Source organism: Herpailurus yagouaroundi, unplaced genomic scaffold, assembly GCF_014898765.1.
Source record: "Herpailurus yagouaroundi ecotype Mexico unplaced genomic scaffold, PumYag 210, whole genome shotgun sequence".
Lineage (NCBI taxonomy): Eukaryota > Metazoa > Chordata > Mammalia > Carnivora > Felidae > Herpailurus > Herpailurus yagouaroundi.
This window is the reverse complement of record NW_024412441.1, coordinates 21,778,518-21,799,009: the sequence shown is the minus strand read 5'-3', so window position 1 is coordinate 21,799,009 and position 20,492 is coordinate 21,778,518. Positions and strand designations below refer to the sequence as shown.

The window sequence follows — 20,492 nt, the reverse complement described above, 5'->3', positions numbered from 1 at the left end:
CAGAGAGAAAGGGAGACACAGAATCCAAAGCAGGCTCCAGGCTCTGAGCTGTCAGCACAGAGCCCGACATGGCGCTCGAAGACTATGAGATCATGACCTGAGCCGAAGTCGGATGCTTAACCGACTGAGCCACCCAGACACCCCACTCCAACAGATCTTTGTACACCTATGTTCAGACCAGCATCACTCACAACAGCCTAAAGGCAGAAGCACCATAATTACCAAAATATGGTATATTTATGCAATGGAATATTATTCCATTGAATAATGTTGAAAAGGAATGAAAGTCTAATACACACTGCAGTATGGATGAACCTTGAAGACACTGTGCTGAGTGAGACAAGCCAGTCACAAAAGGACAAACACTGTAGGACTCCACTCATATGAGGTATTTAGAGCAATCAAACTCATAGAGACAAAAAGTAAGACGGGGGTTGCCAGGGGCTGGAGGGAAGAATGAGGAATTCGTGTTTAATGGGCTCAGAGTTTCAGTGTAGGACGATGAAGAATTCTGGAGATGAAGGATGCTGATGGTCACATAACAATGTGAATGTGCTTAACGCACGGAAGTGTACCCTCAAAAAGGGATAAGATGATAACTTTTATGCTATGCATATGTTACCACAACTTTAAAAAAAAGCAACAGGACAAAGAGGGAGGGGGGTAGACCCCACATTAGGAGATTTGGGTTCCAGTTTCAGCTCCACACCCACCACCTAGGAGCACTTCATAAGTGAGCTTGGTCCCCTCACACATACAATAAGCAATTGGATTAATTCATTCCTACAGTCCCATCCAGTTTCTATATCAATTTCTTTTGTCCATGCGGATGCAGGCATGAACAAAACGGCCCAAGTCCCAGTCCTCCTGGGGTTTACATTCTTACAGGGTAGGCAAACATTAAATATGTGAACACACGTGTGTCAGGTAGGAAAACTACCAGCAGGGTAAAAAGAGAGAGTGTCAGGAATGCTGTTTTAGGTAAAGTGGCTGGGGGAGCCCTCTCTAAAGAGGTGACATTTGAGCAAAGACTTAAATGGAGAGAAAGAGCCATGAGGGTATCTGGGGAAAGCTCTCGGGTAGAGGTATTTCAGGAACAGTGAAGAGGACAAAAGGCAGATTCTCATTTTGAAATCCAGGGCAACACCGAAGAACCATGCAAAAGTCCATTCTGGAAGGAGCTCCACTCCTAGTCCTGGGGGGCCTCACCTGACAGTGCAGAGGTAGGTGCCAGAGTCCTCTTGCAAGGCTGGCAAGATCCAGAGAGCACCATCCTGGACCCACATTCGTGTCTCTTCTTCCCCTGGAATCGTTCTAGCAGAATCATTTTTATGCCATGTCACGTTGACGTGGGGGCTGACAGACTCCCACAACCAATACTGCACCTGGGGGCACTTCAGGACCACAGGCTCCCCTTCCACTTTGAAGTCAGTTTTGAAATGCTTGCCAAGAAACTGGCAGTTTCCTGCAGCCACTGAAGGACAGAGAGATCATAGTCAGGCTTTGGATCCCAAACCTCCTTGGATGGGCAGCTCTGAAGAAGCCGCGGGCCCCTAACAAGTGGCCTGCACCCCGGAGGCCCCATTAAACCCTCCTGTTATAATGACTTCAAAACTCCCAAAAACAACTTTTGGGTTACTGTCAATTCCAATTTACATTTTGTGGGGAAAATTCAATCTGGTTCACATGAAGATGAAAAAATGATTAAAAAGTTGGGTCATATTTTTCACTTGTTGACTCCTTATCATTAAAAGTAGATTTGGGGGGAGCCTGGGTGGCTCAGTTGGTTAAGCATCCAACTTTGGCTCAGGTCATGATCTCACAGTTTGTGGGTTCAAGCCCCGTGTTGGGCTCTGTGCTGACAGCTCAGAGCCTGGAGCCTGCTTCAGATTCTGTGTGTGTCTCTCTCTCTGCCCCTTCCCTGCTCATGCTCTGTCTCTCTCTGTCTCTCAAAAATAAATAAACATTAAAAAGTTAAATAATAAATTAAAAAATTAAATAATAAATTAAAAAATTAAAAAATAAATAAAATTAAAAAATAAAAGTGGATTTTGGCTGAGTTCAGATACAAAAAGAGCTTAGTTGTGACAGGACATGTGGTTAAAATCCAAAGGCACATTTTCCTGAGGGCAAATACACCACCTTATTGGCTCGCTTTTTGGCAGGAATGACCTATGCCCAGAGCAAGCACAGTGCAACAGAGGAGATGGGCAGGAGGAAGCATCTGTCACAACTTGCCTTTTGAAAACAATAGACTTCACTAGATAAACAACTGCTTTCCCCCAGAGAAGCTTCAGGCAAGCCCTTTCCAGCTGAAAGATTCATTTCTCACCTGTGTGTTCCTCAGGCTGAACGGTGAAGGAATAAACGCCGATTATCAACACGTACAAGACGAGCATTGTTTCCAGCAACTTCTGAAGGACACGGGAGGTGATCTCAGGTTCAGCACCCCCTAATCTGTAGGAGGAGACAGAGGGGTCACCAGGAGCCACACACACACCCAGAGAGAGAACACCTTGACGATGGTCCCAGCAGGAGGCTCTGGAGGCTTCACCTGAAGATGGAAATCTTTTTGCCCAGACTTTATAACCAAGAAAACACAAAAGTTTTGGATTTTCTCCTCAACGGCTATATTCACTGAGCATACCTAACATCAACTCCCCAGAGCACTAACAAGGTGCCTTGGAAGAGGTGTTCCATATCTTAAGTGTTTCTCTCTCCGAAGTGTGCCTTAGTGCTCCCTGCTACAAACCGAGATGCTCTTTCCTTGGTTGTGGCCACTGCCTAGGCTCTCTCCAACCTTCAGGTTTTTACTCAAAATCATTTTAGTGAGGTCTTCCCTGACCTTCCCGTGTAAAGCTGCACCACCCTTCTGCGAATGCTGCACATTTTCCTTTCCTGCTCCATTGCTGTCTGTGGCATTCATCATCAACCACGTTCCCTCCCTATAGAATGCAAGCTCATGTACTCAAAGATCCTATTTACAACTATGTCCTTAAGTTCTACTTGTTGAATGAATGAGTGGCTTAATCACTAGAAGCCAAAAGGTCTTTATATTTTACTTGTTGGAGAACTCTTCCTTCTGTCTCTATGGATTAGCTCTAATTTTACATACAATTCAGACGTACCTGATGGATGCTATGTACCGCTAACTCTCTGGTCTAGAGCATCCCAGGAGGAAAAGCAAAATAAGTTACAAAGAGTGAATAGCTTACACAAGTTCATAAAGTACTCCTCCCCACATACTTCCCCAAGACTGGAGCACCAGATGTCTCCATATTTCCCTGCAGTCCCTTTCACACCGTAGCGTAATGGTCTGTTGTATTAGGCAACCATTGTCACAACCATACTACCAACAATCCATCTCAAGACTGAAATGCATAAAACAAGCGCCATGGCGATCACGCCAATGGTGTAAAGCGATTCTATCTCACAGTCCATGAATCAGATAGGGGTTGGCTGACCTAGATCGGGCTGTTAGGCTTGACTCCATGCTTCCGGTGGGATTTAAGTCTTCTCCATGTGTCTCTCATCTTCCTTGAACCTACAACCTCCTGGGAGATGATCTTCTGTGATGGCAAAAAAAAGGACGCAATGTGGCAAGAGCACTCAAAGTCTTGCTCAGAACTAGCTTACTGCTGGTCTGCCCACATTCCATTGGCCAAAGCAAGTCATGTGGCCAAATCTGCCATCACTGGGGCGGGGAGATTACTTCCACCTCTAGTGGGAGGAGCCTCAAGTTACACTGGAAATGGAAATACCTGGGAGCAATGATGACATCTGCCACAACCGTGTCTTGTTGGCTCCCCTGGGTGGGGACAGTCTTAAGAACCGAGGCATGGTCTAATTCACAGCCCTCAAGGCCTATAAAATACCCAGTCCCAGAGAGTACCGGAGATTATTTGTGCTCAAAAGCCTAGCAGGAAATTGGGAGTGATGAGTGAATCCAGGAAAAAAAAAAAAAAATTCCCTATCACCACCCCTTCCCCATTTCCTTAAAGTTTAACTTGTTCCCTGTCCCTGGAACAGATACCATTCTGAATGTCTCACAGTAAACCCAGATGGACCTTAAGTGGCCAGGGCAGGATTGGCAAACTGAGGAAGTACACTTGCATGCTAGTAACCCTCCCTCATCCGAAGGCACGGGTTCAGAGTTGCAGTCTGAACTCCCCCTTGAGTGATGAGGAACTGGAATGGGCAGTGACATGACCTGAGATCTTCCCCTTAGCTATGTGTCTACCCTAGGGCTGTTTCCCCTAAGCTCTTCCTGCTTCTGCGTGGTCCTATCCTTCACCTGTTTCTGAAACACAAATATTTCCCATGACTTTAACCACTAACCCCAGCCTCAGGTTAACCAGGCAACTTGATTAGCATAAGAGTCACAACAACGTTGACCAAGTTGCTTTGCCCTCTTTGCACACACATTAGCTTCTCGCATCCCCAACTGTACTGGTCCCAGCCAGATTCACTGGTTCTCTAGAGAGGCTTTGAAAAAAGACGGAGTCAAATACACATGTATAACCAATACCACATATCCAAATAAGTGGATGAAGTCAAAGATGGTGACACGGGGACTGATATAATAGTGAGCTACTGAGCTAAACACTGAGAAAATAAGTTTTGCCATTTTACCCCCATGATGTGAATCTCATGATGCCAATTTGACAGATCATATAATACAAGAGATTAAGGAGGTTATATAGCTTGACCAATATCTCACAACTAGTAAGCAGGAATTGAAGTTTAAACCCAAGACTACTGATTCCAAAGCCCTTACTCTTCAAAAATATAGTATTTATGACAGATGCTGCTAGTTTCCTCCTCTAAGATCTGTCCTCCCTGCTTTGACAATTATAGAACCCCTGACTCTTAGTGTAACACATTACTATCCCACACAAAGTCTATATTTCCCATCCTCCCTTGCAATTAGGAGTGGCCTAGTGACAGAATTTGGGTCAATGAATGTAGGTGGAAATGTATGCTCCTCCTGGGAAGTCAACTTAAAAGCCTCCTCAAAAGACTTAAAAGTCTCCACTGGTCTTCCTTCCTGCTAGCTCAGTATGGATATGGTGGGTGGATTACAGCCACCATATTGGGTCACAAGGTGCAGACCACTTGCAGACAGTGCTGGGATAAGACAGGAACATGAGTCCTTCAGTGGTTTCATGGGGCTCCCACCCTAGACTACCTTTTTTTTTTTAATATGTTTGGGCTTCCTGCCATACATAGGCAAACTGAATCTCAATATGCAAACTTTTCAAACTTTATAAAAAGAACACTGGGGGAAGGAGCCCTGACAGGTCAGTTGTTGTGTTCTCACTGGTCCTCTTTCTGATACTCAACTGTTTCAAACAGTTTCTGCTGACTGACTCTTTAAGAAGTCACTTTGACTCAGCTTCCTGGCTGGCTCAGTCAGTAAAGCAAAAACTCTTGCTCTTAAGAGTTGTGAGTTCAAGCCCCACGCTAGGTGTAGAATTTACTTAAAAGAAAAAACTTATTTTATGGGGTTCCTGGGGCTCAGTGGGTTAAGTATCCAGCTTTTGATTTTAGCTCAGGTCACAATCTCACAGTATGTGAGATCGAGCCCCATAGTGGGCTCCGTTCTGAGCATGGAGCCTGCTTGGGATTCTCTTTCTCCCTCTCTCTGCCCCTTCCCCATTTGTGCATTCACGCACCCTCTCAAAATAAATAAATAAACTTAAAAAAAATAGAAGTAATTCAACCAAAGGCAGGAGGAGCTAAGCAGCCTCCCTTTGGATGAGAGCACCTCCCAGGACACAGGTGCAGGCTTAGCCTTGAGTTACGTGGTTTGTAACCACGTTTAAAATTACTTTGACACCAAAGAGTCAGACTGTGTCCATCCAGGGGGAGTTATCAGCTGAGGCTTCACAGAGCTACAGAGCTGGAAGGGTCTTAGGGAAATCTAGTCCTTTCACTTTCTTTTTCACATGTTGAAAGCGATTTGGACATTAACCTTCTTCTCAAAATCGCATGTCTGGTCAGGGTGAGAAGTAGAGATATTTCAACAAGGACCCTGTTCCAGTGGCATGAAACCCTAAAATGTTGTACTCCCCATCCCCTCTCACCCACCCACCCCCCTTCCAGGGCCCCATAGCCAAAGGAATTAATTGCTTTGGTTTCCCTCTGAAGACTTTGCCAAAAAACAATTGCTTTACTGTGACCTCTTCAGGAAGTGGCTTCAGACAACTAAACCACAAACATGCAGTAGTGATCATTTTTAATAATCAAAACCTCAGGAAAAGGCTGGAACCAAAATTGCCCTAGCGTGGGAAATAGTAATTCTTTGGCAGGCCTAAAGGAAAAAGAATTTGTTCTGCAGAGGTGTGCAGCAAAACATTCCTCTCCTGCCCTACTTTCTTTCAACGTGTCTTTAAATTACAGACAATTTGACATTTCTTGAATCCGAGTTGACCTTCTTACTGGAAGAAAGAAATTTTAAAGGCAACTGATTCCAAGAATTTGAATGACAATTTTTTTTTTCCACACAACTATGTTTCACTACACCCAGTGTACGAAAACTGAAGAATAAGATGGAAAGCAGGGCCAGAAATAAGAAAATGACCAACAATTTGTGGAGAGTTCAAGGAAGGAGAAAGAACACAGTATGGTGGAAAGAGCTGGCAGCCCCGCACTGAGCCTAGCACCCCGCTTACCGCCTTTGATCCCTGGTGTCAGCCTCCTGCTCATGGATGGTACACATAGCCTAAGAGTATGTAGCTGTTTGCTTCACCTTTTAATTTAATTTTGAAAATCCCAACAGACTAAAAAAGTGAGGATGGCATAACACCAGTATGTATTTCACGAGACTCACCAATTATGAACATTTTGCTTTATTCTCATTCTCTCTCTGTCTCCTTCCCTATATATACACACACATATATGTGTGTATATATACATATATAAGCATGTATATACATACACATATATATACATATATACATACACACATATATACATACACACATATATACATATATACACATATATACATATACACACACATGCACACACATATACACATATAATATACACACATATGTACATACATGTGTACATATATACACATGTATACACATATGTATACATATATACACATATGTGTATACACATGCATATACACATACATATACATATACTTACACATATATATACACATACACATATACATATTGTTCCCCTGAACACTGGAAAATTACAGACATCTCAAACTTCACCTCTAAATACTTTAGAATGCATATAGGAACACATGTTTTAGCAGATTGAGAACAAATAAGCAAATAAATGATAGCTCCAGAGATCAATCTTCAGGCATTTAAAAGGATTAAACATGTTACCCTCTAGTATATTTTAATATAGCTCTTAATTCACTGAAAAGATTAAACTTTATTTCTATCTTCACCTTGTTCCAGAAAGATTTTAGGCAGCTGCCCATCTCTGAGTCAGGCAGTGCAGTCACCCAAAAAAGCAAAACAAAGATGATAGATCTTGAATATTAATGAAGTCAAAGAGTTATCAGGCCCTACTCATACTATTAAGCCACCTCCAGTTTAAAGTAAATTCCTAAAAACTGACACATGTTGTTGCAGGCATGTGGTATGAAACCTTTTGACACCCAAAGGAAAATAAATATTTGCATCAATGTTAAGCTTGGAAATTTTTAAAATTTAAAGCTGAAGCAAAATAAGAAGTATTTTGAACTAAGTCTCTGGAAAGCACAGGATGTTAAGAGCTTAGGGAATAAGAAGATTCTTTAGTTTCAGATGCAGAGAAATACATGATCAATTTTGAGGCAGCCTTTTTTTTGTTTTTTTAGTATACTGGCTTAAAGCAGAACCCTTGATGGGTTGTCTACAGAAAAGAGAGAAATTAGTTTCCCCACCACACCACACTCCCCCCACCCAACCCCAGAATTCAGGGAACTCAGTGCAGCATGGTGGGACAATTTCTGGTCTGCATGGCCATGTCAGAATGAGAGCACCTCAATATCCTTGATTCCAGTGGGGTCTGGGGAGATGGAAATGCTTACTGGAAGCCATGGCACAGGAAGACCCATCTTTGGGCCGTGATGGGCTGAATCTCAAAGGGAAAACTTAGAGAAGCTAAGACTTGGCTCCACCAAGGGCTACATGCCTTCTTTATGTTTTACTTTCTGAAACCACTCTTTTTTCATCAAACCTTTTGAGCTTGGTCAACTGCCCCAACCAGGAACCATTGGCAAAGAGGTTTAACAAATCAACCCAACTCATCTCCCCACTCATTTGAATCCTCTGTTCACACTTTGCATTCCCAGTAAGCCTGAGTCATTCAGAGCCCCCAGCAAGCTGGACCATCAACCAAGACACTTCCTTCACCTTCTTCCTGCATCAGGCCCTCTTACAGGCTAGCCCCTGACAAGACCCACCCCTCTAGCTCAGAATAATTGCCATCCTCCTAGAATATGACTGATGCGGGGTGGAAGCTCCACCCATGAGGCCCTCAGCACCCACAGTATGAATCCACCAGGCTTCACATTCTCCCAACCTAATATTTGTGTGAGAGGAATTTTCTGCTCTGAACAATTCCAGAGGGCTAACTAAACTCGTGAGTCTGGTAGAGTGCATCATCCCCATTATAAACATGAAGCAATGGAAATAGACTCAGATACATTAAGTAACTTACCCAAGGCCACAGAGCTAATGGAATGATAAAGTGGAATGTAATCCTGAGTCAACACAATTCTTAGCCTTGGTATTCATCCTCTGCTCTATAGAAGCACCAGAACCTGGAGCTAGAGGGGGCTCTAGAAGCCATAAAGCTCAGCAGCCCATCCAAACAGTCTTTCCAAACCCAGCATCCTCCATAGATTGCCAACTTTACCCCTCATTAGATGGACACTTCCAGTCTTGGAATATACACGTGATCAGAAACTTCTGTCATTTAGGGGCATATGGGTGGCTCAGTTGGTTAAGCATCTGACTGTTGATTTCAGTTCAGGTCATGATCTAGCAGTTTATGGGATTGAACCCCACATCTGGCTCTACACTGAGGGCACCGAGTCTGCTTGGGACTTCTCTCTCCCTGTCTCTCAAAGTAAATAAACATTAAAAAAAAAAAACAAAAAAAACAAAAAAAACAGAAACCTCTGTCATTTCAAATGTAAATTTGCCTTCCCCTAAGCTCCACTCATTGGTCAGAGTCCATCCCAGAAGGAAGCTCAAAAGAAGTCCGTCAACATTGCACAGTAGTTCTGAGAGTTAGGGAGTCTCTACAGGAAAGAACTGTGGAAAGCACATGGACTTGAGAGTCTGACAAAGCAAATGTGAGGCCTGCCTTCCTTGTGTGCCAGCGGGATGGTTTAGGGTCCGTGGCGGGGCGGGGACTGGGGGGCGTGGGGATCATACTGCCTCTGAGAGACTCAGTCTGCTAATCTGTAAAATGGCTGTAGCCTAGCATGTGGCACAGAAGGGTCAGATTCCATGTGATATGTAAAGAGGTCAACACAGAGCTGGCAAAGACAAATCACTTAAAATGTGGTGGCTCTCGGGGCGCCTGGGTGGCGCAGTCAGTTAAGCGTCCGACTTCAGCCAGGTCACGATCTCGCGGTTCGTGAGTTCGAGCCCCGCGTCGGGCTCTGGGCTGATGGCTCAGAGCCTGGAGCCTGTTTCCGATTCTGTGTCTCCCTCCCTCTCTGCCCCTCCCCCATTCATGCTCTGTCTCTCTCTGTCCCCAAAATAAATAAACGTTGAAAAAAAAAATATAAAAAAATGTGGTGGCTCTCATCAGCACTTTACAGAAGCAGACCCAAAAACTCAGGAGGTGAGTAACTTTATCAAGAGCACACAACTGGCAGAATTGAGTTAGAAGTCAGAGTTTCCACCACCTGCATTCTTACTAACTCCTGCTAAGGGTCCCTCTCACAGCCTGAGAACTTTCTGGTACCATAGTCAATAACTTACCTAATACCAGTTGCTACATTAGAATGGTGTTCAACTTTACCTAATGGAATCAATAAACCTGATGCCTAAATCCATATTATAGAATAATGTTTGGGGCACCTGGGTGTCTCAGTCAGTTAAGTGTCTGACTCTTGATATCAGCTCCGGTTGTGATCTCCCAGTTGTGTGATTGAGCCCTGAGTTGGGCTCTGCGCTGACAGCACAAAGACTGGGATTCTCTCTCTCTCTCTCTCTCTCTGCCCCTCCAGCACTTGTGCGTGCATGCATGCTCTCTCTTTTCCTCTCTCCCTCACTCAAAATTAAATAAATAAACTTTAAATAAAGAAGTGTGTTTAACATGTAAACACACAATTGTAAATACATGCACACACACACACATTGAAAGCCTACCACGGAATTCTGATGCTTTCATTCAGACTGACATCTTAGCGGTAAAGTCTTTAAGCACATTAGAGCAGGAGATTGAAGCTGGATTTCTGGAAGCTGGATTCACTCTACCATTAACTAGCTATGTGATCTTAGGCAAGTCACTAAGAGATTTACCCAATCTGGGTCACAGTTTCTTCATCTCTAAAATAAATACAAGGACTGAGCTGCTGAAAGCTCCCAGGTCTCTTTCAGCTGTAAAACCCTAGGATTCAAAGTCAGTGTGGATTTGCACTTAGGCTCCAGCCGTGGGCACAGCTCCAGTTTCTATAAAGCAGGAAGTAAGGGGCCTTAGATAACCACCAAATCTCATCAATTCACTTGCAGAAGTCCCAAAGCCAGAAAACAGCAGAGCCAGGATTCAAGACCTCTGAGTTCTCCTGAGGATGGGAGTTCTAGCTCCACTGGGCTACTCACTGGGTAATGTTTGTTGTGTGTTGGCATGGGACAGGAAGCAAACCCTTTAAGCCGAATGTGGCTTTCAACCTCTTGTAATCTGAGTGTATGTAATAAACACCACACAGTCATTCAGAGAACTTATTCATCTGAAATAAGTCATTCAGAGAACTTATTCATCTGAAATAAGGTGGGCAGAGGAAACAAGGACAAAATGATCTGAACATCTGAAAGAGAGCAATATGATCCTGGCACAAAGGCATGTATATTTTACTCACAAAAGGAGCTTTTCACCTCTCTCACAGAACCTCTTTCTGGTTGTGTATAGAGTATTATCACTTCTCAGAGTGGCAATTATATTTTCTAAAGATGGCCACAACAGTATCTCCCATCTTACGTGGTCTTCTATGATGTGATTGTGCACTCTGCCATCACAACTTGGAGTCCAACTCCCCTCCATTGAATGGGGCCAGCCTGGGACTTGTGTCTAACCAACAAAATAATGCTGGGTGAATGCTTCCACCTAGTTTCCTTGGGATGCTTACTCTGGGGAAAGTCAGCCACCACGTAAACTGTCCAACTACTCTGAGACCACCTTGCAAAGGAGGCCACATGTAGGGAATATGGTTGACAGTTCCAGCTATGTCTGGCCTCATAGGAATCCCCTCAAAGACACCATCCATGTGAGTAAAGCCCTCTTAGACTCTCCAGAAGAGTCCTTTCACTAGCTGAGTACCACTGTTTGAACTCAATCAAATCACATGGAGTAGAAGAATTGCTTAGCTGAGTCCCTCTCAAATTCATGACCTGCAGAATATGTAAATTATAATAAAATGTTTGTTATAAGCTGCTAAATTCTGGGGCACTTTGTTACGCAGCAATATGTGACCAGAACACTTCATCAAAAGCAGATTCGAGGTGGCAAATTAGAAAGAGGGACTGTACTGGTAGAAGAAAATGTACAGAGAAGCGAGTGACAGCTGATGGCCCAATGACACAGGAGACAGAAAAACATTAAGAGAGATGCAGGAAAAAAGAAAAGAAAAATATGAAGACAGTTGCAAGAACCAGAATACTTCAATCAAGGACCTTTAAGAGCAGACATCAATGGTCCCTCCACCTCACTATGCCTGACTGACAGTGTCAGGGTGACACATTCCATTGTATTTCTCTCCTTGCTATCTCCAATTCTTCTGCCACCATAGCCCAAAGAAAAGGGAAGAGCAAAACCCTCCCCAGAAAGGAGGGAAGGAAGTGGATGTGACATATTCCTTCCTGGTAGGAAGGGGAAGTAGAAGAAAAGGCTTTGGGGGCTCCAGGGTGAAAGGAGGAAAACCACAAGAGCAAGTAGGCATATTGGCATGCTCCTGAGACACACGGTAGAAGGGATGGGGGTGGGGGAGCAACTGAGAGCAGAGAAACTTTTGTTCTGCTTTCACATTGGGTCTCCAGAGGAACCGCACCATGGTAAAGCAAGGCATCCTGACCAAGTGGGGGTGCTAAGGAAGAAGGGAAATAATGGCATGGCATGTTCAGGTAGAGGGATGCAAGGGTTAGTCCCCTGCTAGATTGAGTTCTTCACTGATGGAGAAGAGATCCAGATATTCCCCTGTGCTTCCAGTGGAGAACGGGAGGTAAACTGAGATCTGGGCTACTATGGGGCTGACATGATGAAAGACGAGGTGACTTGAAGCCAAGACTGCCAGATATTCAGTCCATGAGGAGCAGTGTGGCCAAATGTGGAAACATACCCCCAACAGGTGGTAAATTCCACATCCTTAAGCCCTGAGCTCTTCACCCTCTACTACCATGGCTTTTCTGGGGCTCCCCTGAGATCTTCTTGGTCCAGCAACAAATACTACAGCATCCATTCCAGTTGGTTGATGTTCGTTCATCTCTGCTGGTTGTTAAATATTCTGAGTATAATCTGCACAAGTGGCCAGTCTAAGCCAGGAGAGAAACGTGGCTATGGCCAAGACACAGAGAACCTATGGAGCCAGTGAGGCGCACAGTAGACCCAAGTTGGCCATTGTCATGGCTCTGACCCAGCTGCAAGATCAGACCATGGGTTTTCCCAGCCACAGAACTCAGCAGTATATTCAGCAGGACACTACATGACCACCCCATCCAGAGACATCTCCATGGAAACCAGTGAAGTCTTCAGGCCATCAGGTGTGGACTGTCACCCTTCCCATTCTGCCCTGAGGACATGGCCTCCCTATTGTCAGACTCCTTCCTGGCTAGGAGGTGAGAAACTCTGAAAGCCTGAGCTCCACCCAAAAGAGACTGAATAAATCCAAGAGAGGCAAATGTGAGCCAGGAAGATGGGGATGACATTTTCCTAATGAAAAGGGGCCTCAAGACCAAATGAGATTCTTATCAAAATAGTGATTAAAGGTACAATTTTTAGCATCAATTTGTAGTGAGTATAGTTTCACCATGCTACATATATTTTAGAAAGAGTTCCTTCCAAAATTAAGTTGTCAAAAAAGGTGGGTTTTTCTCTTTATGCATTGAAAGATCATCTTCCACTCCCTGGAAAATGTGCCCAGCCAGGATGGCTTGTCCTCTGAGGGTCACAGAAGGTGGCAGCTTTCCCTAGCCCTGTGTCCAGCATGTCCATGAGAGCAGAGAAAAGTCAAGCGAAAACAAACAATTAAAAACTCAAGCGATTTGGGGGTGCCTGGGTGGCTAAGCATCCGACTTCGGCTCAGGTCATGATCTCACGGTTTGTGAGTTCGAGCCCCGCGTCGGGCTCTGTGCTGACAGCTCAGAACCTGGAGCCTGCTTTGGATTCTGTGTCTCCCTCTCTCTCTGCCTCTCCCCTGCTCACGCTTTGTCTCTCTCTGTCTCAAAAAAAAAAAATAATAAAACATTTAAAAAAAAAACTCAAATGATTTTTATCTATACCGTCTGGGGAAATCCGTTGCCATGAGAAAGCCCACTAAAGCCCAGACTTACTGGGTTTTCCACAGACCCAAAAAGTCTCACCAGGGAGTCCTTTGCTGTCCTCTGTGTCTGGGGTCAAGCATTCCATTCACACACTAACGCCTCTGGCTGTTTTCAGCCCTGCGATGCCCAGCCACCTTGTCAAGAAGAGATCTATGAAGCTGGACGGTCTCAAATCCTGCTTCCTCCCAACCTGAGCAACATGCTGTGGTAGACAGACTCACGCTGACCAATATCTGGAACTTTTCTACTTTGGATACACACAGAATTTCACTTCTCTGTACCCTTGAAGTTAGGCATAGTCACATGACTGGTTATAGCCATGTAAAGTAAGTAGGAAGGATATGGATCACTAAGCATTTCATTTCTGGTGCCTACCCTCCAGCACTCTTTCTCTGAGCCCTTGTTTATTGACGGCGGCCACATAGGATGATCAAGTTATCCTGATAGGAGGCTGAGGTCTATCTACTTCCATCCATGGATCCACTCAGTTGTCTCTGCATGTCTTTCTCCTTCTGTTAGGTAGGAGAAACATCTATTTCCCACCCCAGCACTCATGTCAAAACAATCTAACAGATGGTCTTCACGAATTCTCTTTTGAAAATGTCTTCAAGTGGCTACAGTGAGCTGTCCACAGTCTCACACAGCTGACCAATGACAATGAGATAGCATGAGCAAAAGAAACTTGTGTTGTACTAAGCTACTGAGATGTTTTAGGTTTATCTCTAACTTGGAATGATATGCACAGCAACCAAAGAAAACAATTGTAATTGTTTTCTATTGTTGTGTAGAGATACCATGAACTTGGTGACTTAAAATAACACCCATTCATTAGTCATACTGCTGTGGGTCAGATGTCTGGTCTCAGCTTGGATAAAGTCTCTGCTCAGGGTCTAGCAGACTATCAAAGCTCAGGGTCCTGTTCCAAGTGGTTTTTGGTAGGAGTCAGTTCCTTTTGATTGTACAACTGGGGTCCCCACTTTCGTGCCGGTTGTAAGCCAAGGCCACTCTCAGCAGCTAGAGGCCACCCACCATTTCCGGCCTCATGGCCACCTCCACAAGATGACAGTTTGTTTTCTCAAGGCCAATAGAACAATATCGGATGTTGCGTCATGTATGTCTGACCTCTTGACTCTGACCTCTAGACTTTTTTTTTTTTTTTATACAGTCTACCTGGTTGTATCAGGCACACCCAGGAAAACTCCTTTTGATCAACTTCAAGTCAGCTAGTCAGGGTCTTAAATTACACCTGCAAAATTCTTTCACCTTTGTGGTACAAGGTAAACCTAATCATTACATTCTTATATTCCCTCCTCATTCAGGGGAGGGGATATACAAGAACCTGGATCAGTGGGGGTCGTCTTAGGATTCTGCTTACCACAGACATTTAAAAAAACATTCTGATGAATATTAGCTCTAGAAAATTCAGGAACTATCCACAGCTTTGCTTTCACTTCTTCCTTGCTCGCAAGTAAGAAAACCTTGTCCCAAATGTTTTGAAGCCTTGCTATTCAAAGTGTCATCCATGACCAGCAGCATCACTTGTGAAGAGAGGTGAAATCGCAGGCCCCACCTCAGACTCAGGCATCAGAATTACGGGCATATTAATGAGATTTCTAGGTGATGGAGAAGCATTGATCTTTAGATTGGTTCATCCTTAAATAAAGTAGGCAGAGGTCTACATGGAGTGAGAGCACAGCTTATACTAAATTCCCATGCCCTGATCACTCCAGGCTTTCAGAGCGGTTTCTGAAATTTTGCTGTCAGAATCACATAATCTGATGATGATATAGAAGATGGTGATACTAGCTAACATTTACTGAACATCAATATACGCCAAGCAGTAGGCAAAGCTCTTTTAATTTCCCCAACGTGTAATGAGCTACATATTATTATTTTTGTTTTAGAGATGAAGACATGGAGGCTTACAAGAAGAGTTCCTTACTCCTCTATGGAAAAACAAATAAAAGTGGTGGGGCCAGGATTTGCCATAACTCAGGGTGTATGTGATCGTATTGTCAGAAGTTGTCAAGGCTAGTCCGTGAATCACAAACTAGGGTCCGGGCCAATTCAGCTTGTGAGTAAGCATAATTCAGCCAGAATGTTGGTATTACTTTTCACTGAATTTCTTTCCCAAGGGACAACCTTATTCCAATTGGCCACAAGCCCTATCACTCACAGACTCACAGAGTTGATTTACTGCCTGGACTGTGAATATACTCAAGCCTGAAATCCCCAATTAAGTCCACGTATTCTTGAATTTCCCCTTGACATTTCATGACAAATGTGGGTGGTATGAAAACTTTCCAGAGATCCTTAACAACAGCAAAGAACCTCTGCTCCCTAACCCATCCCTGTCATCTGATGAGTGAAACTAATGTCCAGAAACTAAGGTACGTGTCTAAGTCACATAGCAAGATAATAGCAAGGTTCTAAATTGGGCTCTTTTGGCCCTGCAATCAAATATCACAATCATCTGCCTCCTCATGTTTAGGAAACTATTTATGCTCAATATGAAACAGAGGTTTTTAACCAAAGTATGTTTCAGAAACGTTTGGATGGAGGTTAATACAGATTCTCAGACTTCTCTCCTATTCACACCACTGGTGAGTCAAATGCCCATTAATCTGAGATTCATCAGATAAATTACAGGTTCAGAACACAGAGTTTGAAGTTGAGCTAGTCCCTGAATAGTTAATAGAGGTGGGACAGTAAGGAGTATAAGGGACAGAATAGGGCAGTGGCTCTCAGCCTTGGTTATACATTGGAATTCCTGAAAAGTTTTAAATTTTTCTTTTAATGTTTATTTATTTTTGAGAGAGAGAGAGAGTGTGTGTGAGCAAGGAAGGTGAAGAAAGAGAGAGACACAGAATCCAAAGCAGGCTCCAGGTTCTGAGTATCAGCACAGAGCCCAAAGCAGGGCTCGAATTCACGGACCACAAGATCATGACCTAAGTCAAAGTCAGATACCTAACCAACTAAGCCATCAGACACCCCTAGAAAACTTTAAACACTACTAATGCCTGGGTCCCAGCCCCCGACGTTAATGATGTAATTGGTCCCAGGTACAGAGATTTTTAAAAGCTCCCCAACTGATTCTAACACTTGGCCAGGGCTGAGAACCACTGGAGTAGGGTCTCTGAGATGCTAGAGTATTAACAGCACCATCATCATTTTCCCTGTGACCCCACTGGGTTTGGCCCATCACCTGGCCACAGAAGCTTCCATATTCCTTTCATCTTTTTGCTGCCCTTTGCCACCCCCTTCCTATGTTAAGCAATGCTCCTTCATTAGTGAAGAACAAAATTGATAGGAGCCTGAGGTCAAGATTCAGACACTAAGATACCTCTTGTTCCTGCTGTGATTATGTGTCCATCCGTTAAAAGAATTCTACTATTTAAGACCTCTGGCCTCTGGTACTCATGTCAAACCCAGTGGGTCTCCGAGAGCTGTTTTGAAAATGGCCTCAAAATGTTGTTGTCCTGAAACAACTCCCTGGTCAGTTTGCACTGGGTGTAAAACATCTTGTTGTTGCCTAAAGAAGTGGTTCTCAAAGTGTGCTCCCCAGACCCGGAGCATCAGCATCACCGGGGAACTGCTCAGAGATGCAAGTCCTCAGACATTCTGCACACAAGTACTGAATCAGAAATCTGAGTAGATCCAGCAGTCTCTGCTTACTAAACCCCAGGGGTACAGGTACACCCTCAGGTTTGAGAAGCACTGGCCAAAGGCTCTGTCTTGACCATGTACCCCCATACGGAAAGCAGCTGATGATAACATAAAAAGGCAACCTAAACCCATACAACTGCCATTTGTCAGTTGCGTTTTTATGTGACACGGACTCTGCTAGCCTGTCCATGGCTAGCAGAGGAGGAGGAACAGGGCCAGAGGGTCTTAATCACACAGTAGTTTGTCGTGCAACAGCTGGGGTGTGAGGTCCAGTGGGAGCCAGGAGGTTGAGGGGACACCTGCTGGCAGGACTTGGGAGGTGCTCCCTGGCAGCTGGGAATAAATGGAGCAGAGACTATCCTCACAGCTCCTCTGACCCTACCCAAGTTTCCTGCTTGCCTCTTAGGGTAGCCAAAGAGGCTAAAATGTGGGAAAATGCAATGGAAATGGACAAGACTGTAATGAGATGTGACTGTAATGAGATGTCAGTTGTGTGTGTGGGAATACCACACCGAACCGGTGGGATGGAACCCACTGCCCCCTTGAGATGGCAGAGCTCAGAGAGATGGGCCAGGGCAAGGGTGAACTGGGTGGGATGGGGTGAGCTGAGGAGCAGGAAGCAGCATCCCATCGCAGGCCCTGAGCAGCTGGGGGGGGCGGGGGCTTGACAAGTCAGGTCACTCAACTATCTGTTTATAGAAGAGGAAACCCAGACAGAGACGAGGCTTGACCTGGACCACACCACACTAATGGCAGAGCTGGGAGCTTCTGAGGACACTGGGGTTCCATGAGGAGCCAAGGCCTCCAAAGGTGTGGGATTCAAGGGAGATAATGCCAAAGAGTGAGAGCCAACATCTCAGCAGCACACACGGTGTGCCAGGCTGCTCCAAGCGCTTCCCATGATTCAGACTCATTTACTCTTCCCACTACCTTGGGATCCTCCTCACCAAGGTCACTATTTACAGATGGGGAAACTGAGGCACTGAGAGGCTAAACGTAAATTGTGCAATGTATTTCATTATAATTGGGGATAAAAATTAACTTTATTTTAAAAATCGTACCTAGTTTTATTATTTCACGAGAATGAAGCAAGGGATAAAGGTAAGTTTAATGCTTCCTGGCTATTGATTACTGGCCAGCTGCTGGCCACTGGATAGATGATCTCTATCCAAATTGTACTCCTTATTCACTAGAGTACAGAATGGTTTAAAGACAGTCATGTTATGGACACAGGTGTGACATCATACAACTAGTAAGAGGCAAAGTCAGAACTCGAACACACTCTTTAGCCTCACAGCTCACACTTTACCACCACTATCTGCTTGCTACTCCTCCAAGACAACCCAGAATCCTGGTGTTCAGCCAGCTCTGAAAGCCCCAGTGTTAGAAGAGTGACACCCACTTTTAAAAAGGAAACATGCCCTACTAGAAAGTTCCCCAACCTTCCAAAGAAGAAAGCCTCTGAATTCAGTGTAAGCCTCGTAGGCACAGCCTCCCCTGAGGTGACCTGTCTACAACTATGAATTTCCTTTTATTGGATTCTGCACCAATTTTACCTGTTGCTTGGAAACATGGAAGATCCTCAGAGACCCTCTGATCCAGCCCTTTTTTGACAGAGAAACTAAAGCCCAAGAAGGTCAAGGTCACCTTCACACAAGTGAAGATCAAAGAGATGAGGAATGTCACCCAGGAAGGCACCCAGAGACATCAGGAAATCTCCTTGAGGCTCCATTCTGAAATGGACCTCAAGGGTCCTGACGCCTCAGATTTCTCTCTCTCTCTCTCTCTCTCTCTCTCTCTCTCTCTCCCTCTCTCCCTCTCATTCTGTCATTCCCTCTCTCTCTCATTCTCTCACTCTCTCTGTTTCTCCTTCTCTCTCATACCCTCACACTCTCAAAATCCTCTTACCTGCAGCCCTGCATTCTTTGACTTTGTTGCTTCTCGCCTGGGGAAGGCTGCCAGGCCCAACTTTTACCTTCAGTGGAAACTCAGCAGTCCAGGCAGGGATTTATATCCTCGTCCTCCAGGGATTTCCTAATAGGGCTTGTGTCACTCTCTCTGACTGAGTGGCTGTGAACACACCTTTTCCCTCCTTACCGGGGAGCACCCTCTGGCTTATGGTGCTGGGTGCATGATCACTCAGTTGGGGAAGTGGCCAAGGAAACTGTGTGTAAGTTTCCCTATTTTTTTGTGACTCGCTAAAACTTACGTACTTCCAGCTGAGAGGTGGTTTTAAAGTGATGTGTATTCTGCCTGACCATGGCTCCATCAAAGAGAAAAGGAGGTCTTCTGGGCTTTAACTGGTGAGAGAATTGATGTCTGTCCCCATGGAACCCTTCTGGGATAGAAGGAGAGTTAAGCTTTGAGTCCTCCGTGTCCCAGTGTTATATGATTTCTAATTGTTAAGTGAAGGAAGGGGGTGACTTTCCAAATCTTTATTACAATTTGTGGAATTTGTCAAACCGAATAGTTTGTCTGCTGGAAATGGAAATTCGGTCCTAAATCATGTCTGTACAAAACAAATGTCTCCTAACTCCCTCTAACAGGCCCAAAGGTTATGTTGATGGCTTCTCTATCCCCTTCATCAGCCACCAGGAGTTAGAGAGGAGGGAGTCATGTGGGGTGGGAGTGGAGGAAGAGAGGCGGTAAGCTAGACCAGTGGCTGCCACAGGAGCTTGCCCACTCACTGGGACCTGCTGCAAATCCTCAGATGCACAGGGCCCCTGATGGTTTCACTGCCTTGCTGTTGGCCCAGATGGGCTTACGAACACCAACCCCATCACCCTTGCCCCCTCCACATACCCCAGGGTCCAGTGCCCTCCTTGATATGAACACGAAGCCACATGGGAAAGAGTAAAAATCTGGCCGGGACCAAGGCATGGGGCCAGAACATGAACCCTCTGGGTCCCCAAGACCTCCTGTTGGGCCAAGTTGCATAGTGTAGGCAGAGGTGTAATGTGGATCCCCCTGTTGGTGGATGGAAAAGAACATTTATCCAAACGTCCTTAAAAATCCATGTTACTAACCTTAATGACACATTCTGTCTAATTTACTCAGATACTCAGGTTCTTACAGGTGAAAAGGCAGATAGAGAAA

General features: G+C 44.7%; 1 protein-coding gene across 2 annotated transcripts in view; it reads right to left on the bottom strand.

The window, feature by feature from the left end:
• IL1R2 (interleukin 1 receptor type 2) overlaps positions 1 to 19,522 on the bottom strand; it is a 35,054-nt gene extending 15,532 nt beyond the window's left edge. Inside the window, exons 1-3 of one of the 2 annotated variants that reach the window (XM_040454082.1) lie at positions 19,305 to 19,522; positions 2,333 to 2,457; positions 1,210 to 1,474 (exon numbers count right to left, since the gene is read on the bottom strand). In XM_040454082.1, the coding sequence (XP_040310016.1) occupies positions 1,210 to 1,474; positions 2,333 to 2,457; positions 19,305 to 19,318 (404 nt within the window). In that variant the 5' untranslated portion in view covers positions 19,319 to 19,522. Of the gene's footprint in view, positions 1 to 1,209; positions 1,475 to 2,332; positions 2,458 to 3,464; positions 3,608 to 19,304 lie in introns of those variants that run through there. The other variant, XM_040454081.1, reaches the window with a different exon arrangement.
• Positions 19,523 to 20,492: the final 970 nt, after the last annotated feature.